This window comes from Polistes canadensis, unplaced genomic scaffold (assembly GCF_001313835.1).
Source record: "Polistes canadensis isolate GaletaPanama2010 unplaced genomic scaffold, ASM131383v1 scaffold_458, whole genome shotgun sequence".
NCBI lineage: Eukaryota > Metazoa > Arthropoda > Insecta > Hymenoptera > Vespidae > Polistes > Polistes canadensis.
In genome coordinates this window covers 15,807-23,179 of record NW_014570005.1, presented here as the reverse complement: position 1 = coordinate 23,179, position 7,373 = coordinate 15,807, and the positions used below count along the sequence as shown (strand labels likewise).

At 31.8% G+C, this 7,373-nt stretch overlaps 1 protein-coding gene across 1 annotated transcript in view; it reads right to left on the bottom strand.

The window, feature by feature from the left end:
• Positions 1-4,789: 4,789 nt before the first annotated feature.
• LOC106792523 overlaps positions 4,790-7,373 on the bottom strand; it is an 18,133-nt gene continuing 15,549 nt past the window's right edge. Inside the window, exon 2 of the mRNA XM_014758979.1 lies at positions 4,790-4,860. Within this exon, the coding sequence (XP_014614465.1) occupies positions 4,790-4,860 (71 nt within the window). The remainder of the gene's footprint in view (positions 4,861-7,373) is intronic.

The window sequence follows — 7,373 nt, the reverse complement described above, 5'->3', positions numbered from 1 at the left end:
AAAAAGAGATTTAATGAATTGATTACTTTTATTCAAGTAGAAAGAGATTTGATAAGTTGAGTACTTATATCCAAGTAGAAAGAAATTTGATAATATTAGTTCTTTTATACAAACAGAAAGAGATTTTAAAAGTTGAGTATTTTCATTGAATTAGAAAGAGATTTGATGAGTTGGTTACTTTTATTCCAGTATAAAGAGATTTGATTTGTAGAGTACTTGTATCCCAGTAAAAAGAGATTTAGTGAGTTAGGTACTTTAATTTAAATACAAAGAGATTTAATGATTTTAATACTTTTATTTAAATAAAAAGAAATTTTATGAGTAGAGTACTTTCATTTAATTAGTAGAAGATTTAAAGAGTCGAGTACTTTCATACAAATAGAAAGAGATTTGATAAGTGAAGTACTTACTTTTAAATAGAAAGAGATTTAATGAGTTGAGTACTTTCGTTTTAATTGACAGATATTTGATGAGTGAGTACTTGCATTCAAATAGAAAGGGATTTGATGATTAGAGTACATTTATTAAAATGGAAAGATATTCAATGAATTAAGTACTCTTAATCTAATAGAAAAAGTTTTATTTGATTAGGTATTTAAAGTCAAACGGAAAGAGATTTTATTTGTTCAGTACTTTCATTCAAATACAAAGAAATTTAATAAGTTGAGAACTTCTATTCGATTAGAAAGAGATTTTATAATTTGAGTACTTTTTTTAATAAGGAAGCGATTTGATGAGTTGATTACTTTCAATTAAATAAAAAAAGATTTGTTAAGTTAAGTACTTTTATTTAAATAAAAAGAGAATAATTACGTTAAGTACTTTAATTTAAATAGTGAGAGATTTGATGAGTTGAGTAATTTTATTCAAATGGAAAGAAATTTTATAAGTTTTGTACTTTTATTTAAATGGAAAAAGATTTTATAAATTAAGTACTTTTATTAGAATAGAAAAAAATTTGATGATGTTTTTAGCATTTATATGTGTGACCAGAAAATGGGCGAATATCATCCAATGAGTTCAACAAAAAAGATTTAACGCCGGAATGATGGAGATAGGACAGGATAGATAAATGAATACGACAGTTTTACGCGACACAAAGCTGCTTGCCTCGGAATAAAAACTCTCACGGAGTTGAGAGAAAAGCCAGGGCACGAGAACAATTTATTTAATGAAAATTGTATTATGTACAATGACAAAAAAAAGGCTGAAAGAAAATAAGTTATTGAAATAATGGCGCGAGGTACCTTTTGGTCGCACGCTAGAGAGCTCTCTTACCTGACGCTTTCGCCGCAAGGCGATAACCGAACGCACGCTATCTCTTGTCACACAAAGCGATACAAGCACCTAACGATGGCCTGTCTGGCCACAACCTCATCCCACGTTGGTAGTCCGGCAACAGGTGGCAGGTCTTTTACCACAACTGTCCGACTACGTTGTTGTTGGGGGACGACACCAGACAACGTCTCTCTGGTAGCAAGGCACCAGCTACAATCTCTCACGTTGGTAGTACGGCGACAGATTGCAGGCCTTCCACTACAACTGTCCGACTACGTTGTTGTTGGTAGCGAGACACCAGACAATCCCTCTCTGATAGCACGACACCAGCCAACTTTACACACTCCTTACTCACTAGCTCACGCACTAGCTACGTTGCTTAGAACAAGAACAAGATTGCGAAAATGCTTAAATTGGAACCACACTGCTTTATGCTCAAACCAGAATGAATGCCAGAATGAGAATATAGTGCGTGCTAAAGGCCCCACGCATTGTATCCCCTTCACACACCTTTGGGCGCTCTCCTATGCCTCTTGCATGATAAGGCGCGCTTGCACGCCCTCACAACCTTATTAGCGCCTACGCTGCCTATCCTATTCCGCGGGCAATATAAATCATTAAAACACCGTAAATATCGTCGAACAGATGAGTTAAGTACTTTTATTCAAGTGAGAAAAAATATAATAAGTACAGTACTTTTATTTAAAACGAAAAATATTTAATGAGTTAAGTTCTTTCATACAAATAGAAAGAGATTTGATGAGTTAAGTACTTTTATTTAAATAGAAATAGATTTTATTAATTTAGTACATTAATTCAAATACAACGAGTTTTATTAAGTTAAAAACTTTTATTTAACCAGATAGCGATATGATGAATTAAGTAGCTTAATTCATATTAAAAGAGATTTGATAAGTTAAGTACTTTTATTCAAATAGAATGTGATTTGATAAGTTGAGTACTTTTATTCTAATAAAAAAAGATTCGATGAGTTTAGTACTTTTATTAGAATGGAAAAAGATTTTACAGGTTGACTACAATTATTCGAATAGAAAGAGATTTGATAAGTTAAGAACTTACATTTAAGTAGAAAGAAATTTGTACAGTTATTCACTTTCATTTAAATGGACAAAGATTTCTTAAGTCTAGTACTTTTATTCAAATTAAAAGAAATTTGATAATTTCAGTACTTCCATTCTAAAATATAGAGATTTAATGAGTCTTACACTTTTATTCGAATAGAAAGAGATTCTATGAGTTGTGTACCCACATTCAAATAGAAAGAGATTTAGAGAGTGATATACTTTCATTCATATAAAAAAAGATTTGATGTGTAAAGTACTTTTATTCAAAGAGAAAGATATTTGATGTGTTCAGTACTTTCATTTCAATTAAAAGAGAATTTATGAGTAAGGTTCTTTTATTCAAATAGAGAGAGATTTGATGAGTTGAGTACCTTTATTTAAGTAAAAAGAGATTTGATAAGTAGAGTCTTTTCCTACAAATAAAAATAGATTAGTTGAGGTAATTACTTTCATTTAAATAGTAAGAGATTTATTACGTTAAGTACTTTCATTTAAATAGTGAGATATTTGATGAGTAAAGTAATTTTATTTTAATAGAAAGAAATTTGATGAGTTGAGTATTTTCATTTTAATGAAAAGAGATTTTATAAGTTAAGTACTTTTATTCATAAAGAAAGAGATTAATTATGTTAAGTACTTTCATTTTGTTGCGTATCCTACGCAACGAATGAGTAGAGCGAAGCGCCGGGGTGTGTACGGAACTGCCAAGGCGTGAGACACGCGCGACAAAGCAGTATCTTTGTTTTTGGTTGTAACCACGGTAGCGCCAAGATGTTTGTAAGGGCTCCTTTTTTCTTCTAGCTCGCGTTCTCCCACTACATTTATTACGCCATTTTCTCGCTTATTTTTGCAAATACGAAGATACACTTTAGAGCATTTTTTATGTATTTTTCAATTCTCTACAACTTTTTTTGAAACTTTTTTCGATTTAATACCTAAATACTAAGATACGGCCGTTTTTTACCCTTTTTTACCCCTTTTTTCCAAGACCTCCTGATCCAATTGCAAAAAAATTAGCACCATTCGATTCAGCGTCGTCGAATTACCATTATATCAAGGTTTTGGCCGGGTGCCCAAAAAGTCGGCAGTTTTCCTGGTATTGACTGGACTATACGGACAGACTGCTAACCGTAGTTCTAACCGGAGACAGCTGACTCACGGTAGGCGAATCTGTATCTTTGGTGGCTACCGAATAAATTCTATTAATAATTAATTCCGCTTCCGCTATTGCATCGATTACTGCCTCGATATGATTATGAACTTCGTCTACCAGCGTTTCCATCTCTTCCCCGGAAGTTTTTTTTACCATCTCCTCTAATATTGCCAAATCCTTATCGATTTTGGAACTTCCAATCTTTAATTTCATTATATCGCTCGGGCTAGTACGATCTATTTCGCTTAATGCTCTTTGAAACTGTGCGAATCCTTTCTTCATAAACTCGAAGCTCCGTACAACGCGCTCGACATCACCACGTGCACTACTCGAACGACGCATTTTCACGAAAAAAGGCGAAATTAAGAAGAGAAAAAAGAAGGAAAAATACGATTTCAAAGAATGATCAAGCAACAAAAATTACAAAACTCACGTGAATTCTTTGAATAAAGTGTCCCGTGCAGCGTACTCACGCACCGGAAAAATAGAAGCTTCTCAGCTTGTAGCGATGACGCAATACCTCCTTTGTTGCTCGATCGGAAGTCTTCCGTTGCCTCTTTCTATTCCGTTGAAGAAGACTGTATGCACAATAGACGCCGGACGAAGAGTGAGGTGGAAGCTCCCTATCCGGCTCGAGGGACCAAAATGTTGATGCGAACGATGCCTTAATCCGTACTCCAGTGGATTGTAGTGAATCGAAAAATGTCTTCACGGGTGATATGGAGATTGTTTATTAATAGGAAGGAGGATAGGAAAATAAAACACAATACCAAATGTATTTAAGCCCAGTCAGTACTAAAAAGTACGCTTTATTTAGCTCGTCAGGAAAAAGCCTTCCGGCATAAAAACCCTGGTTGAAACGTTGACGAAGAATCCGTACAAATCAGGATAATTCTGGCTACGTGCAGGACCGCCTTTGTCCCTTGTCACTGGCCGAACTTAAATGATGTAGTATTGCGCAATACAAATAATTCTCCTCAAAGTAGTTCTCGCAAGTCTCAGCTTTCTAAGCTAGATGAATCTCGAGCGATGAATCACGCGTGATGAATCAAGAGTGACGATAGGCGCAAGAACGCGCTGGGCTTTATACAAAAAAGCGATGCAATGCTGCACCAATCACCGAAAAGCCCGAGCATAACGCGGCTGTCGATACATGTGATTAGCGTAATAAATGTAGTGGGAGAACGCGAGCTAGAAGAAAGACCCCTTGCAAGCATTATAGCGTTACCGTAGTTACCCCACAAAACAACGATACTGCTTTGTCGCACATGTCTCACGCCTTTGCAGGGCCGTACACACCCAAAAGCTTCGTCCTACTCACACGTTGCGTAGGATACGCAACACCTGTTAAATAGCACTTATATAAAAACTTTATAGTTTTTAACTACGATTTTATCAAGAAAGCAGCAAAAGTTTTTTTTAAATATATTGAAAAATTTTTAGCGACGGTAAAAATGTGCTACTATAAACAAAACTGAATGGATGTCAGGTTTACTACAATCAAGTTTCGTTAAAAAAGAATTGAATTCTTCACGTAAAGTAACCAGAAAAGTTGTAATAAAATGATTTTTTCTCTTATTTTTGACAGCAGTAGTCGAAATATTAATGATATATGCTAGGTTATACTAGTCATAACACTTTTTATTTGTTAGCATTCGCTTTAAAACTTGAAAGAATACGTTTTATTCCTTTTGTTGTATAACACTTTTTTAGAAACTTTTATGGTTTGTAACTACAATTTAATCAAAAAAGTAGAAAAAATTTCTTTTAAAATATATTGGAAAATTTTTAGCGACGGTAAAAATATGGTACTAGAAAAAAATCAGAATCAATGTCAGGTTGAGTTCAATCGAGATTCGTTGAAAATGAATTAGATTCTCTACGTAAGGTAACTAAAAAAAAGTTGTAATAAAATGATTTTCTCTTTTTTTATAGACTGCAGTTGTTGAAATATAATTGAAATTTGCTAGATTTTGTTGGACATAACACTTTTTATTTGTAAGTATACGCTTTAAAGCTTGAAAGAAAACTTTTTATAGCTTTTCTTATATAGTAATTCTTTCGATATCTGATAGTTTTAAATTATTATATAATCTAGAAAGCAGCAAAAATTTTTTTTAAATATATTGAAAAATTTTTAGCGACGGTAAAATGTGCTATTAGAAACAAGTCAGAATGGATGTGAAGTTGACTTCAGTCGAGTTTCGTCGAAAGAGAATTGAATTCTACACGTGATGTAACCAAAAAAAGTAGTAATAAAATGATTTTATCTCTTTTTTTGGACGGCAGTTGTTAAAATATAAATAAGATTAGCTAGATTTTATCTTACTTTCCACTTCTTATTTGTAAGTATACGCTTTAAAGCTTGAAAGAAAACGTTTCATAGCTGCATTTAAGAAGCACTTCTTTTAGAAATTTTATAGTATATAACAACGATTAAATTCATAAAAAAGCGAAAATTTCTCTTAACTATATTAAAAAATTTTATCGACGGTAAAAATGTGCTACTAGAAACTGAATAGAATAGATGTCAGGTTGACTACAATCGAGTTTCGTCGAAAAAGAATTGAATTCTACACGTAAAGTAATCATAAAAATTCCTAATAATATGATTTTTGTCTCTTTTTTTGACTAATGTGTTCGAAATATAAATGATGTTAGCTAAAACTTTTTAAACTTAACACTTTTTATTGGTAAGTATACGCTTTAAAGATGGAAAAAAAACGTTTCATAGCTTCTGGTAAATAGCACTTTCTTAGAAATTTTGAAGTTTTTACCTACGATTAAATACAGAAAGTTGCTAAAATTTCTTTTTTACGTATAAAAGAAATTTTTAGCGAAGGTAAAAATTTACTATTAGAAACTAAACAGAATGGATGTTAGGATAACTACAATTGAATTTCGTCCAAAAATAATTGAGTTCTACACGTAAAGCAACCAAAAAAAAGTTGTAATAAAATGATTTTTCTTCATTTTTAGGACTGCAGTTGTTATAACATAAATGTTATTTGCTAGATTTTATTCGACTTCACACTTTCTATTTGTTAGTTTACGCTTTAAAACTTAAAAGAAAACGTTTCATAGCTCCTGATAAATTGCCCTTCTATAGAAACTTTATAGTTCTAACCTCCGACTTAATTCACAATGTAGCGAAAATTTCTTTTTAAATATAGTTAAACATTTTTAGTAACAGTAAAAATGTGCCACTAGAAACAAAACAGAATGGACGTCAGGTGTACTACAATCGAGTTTCGTTGAAAAAGAGTTGAATTCCTTACGTAAAGTAGTTAAAAAAAGCAGTAATAAAATGATTTTTTCCCTTTTTTTGGACTGCAGTTGTTGTAAAATAAAGGATGTATGCTAGATTTTATTGGACATAACACTTTTTATTTGTTAGTATACGCTTTAAAACTTGAAAGAAAACGTTTTTTAGCTTTTGTTATGTAGCTCTCTTTTAGAAATATTATAGATTTTAACTACGATTTAATTTAAAAAGTAGCGAAAATTTCTTTTTAAATATATAAAAACATTTTTAGTAACAGTAAAAATGTACCACTAGAACCAAAACAGAATGGACGTCAGGTTTACTACAGTCGAGTTTCGTTGAAAATGAATTGAATTCTTCACGTAAAGAAACCAAAAAAAGTTGTTATAAAATGATTTTTTCAAATAAATATATGAAATAAAAATATGAGACTGTAATTAGAAAGAAATTTGAAAGAACAACGGATAAAGTAGATTTAATATAACGATTTGCAATAACAAATTTATAAATAAATACAAAGATTTTGTATATGTTAAACGCTTGTTTTGAATTCATATTTTTAAACAGGAGAATTAATACAACGATTATATAA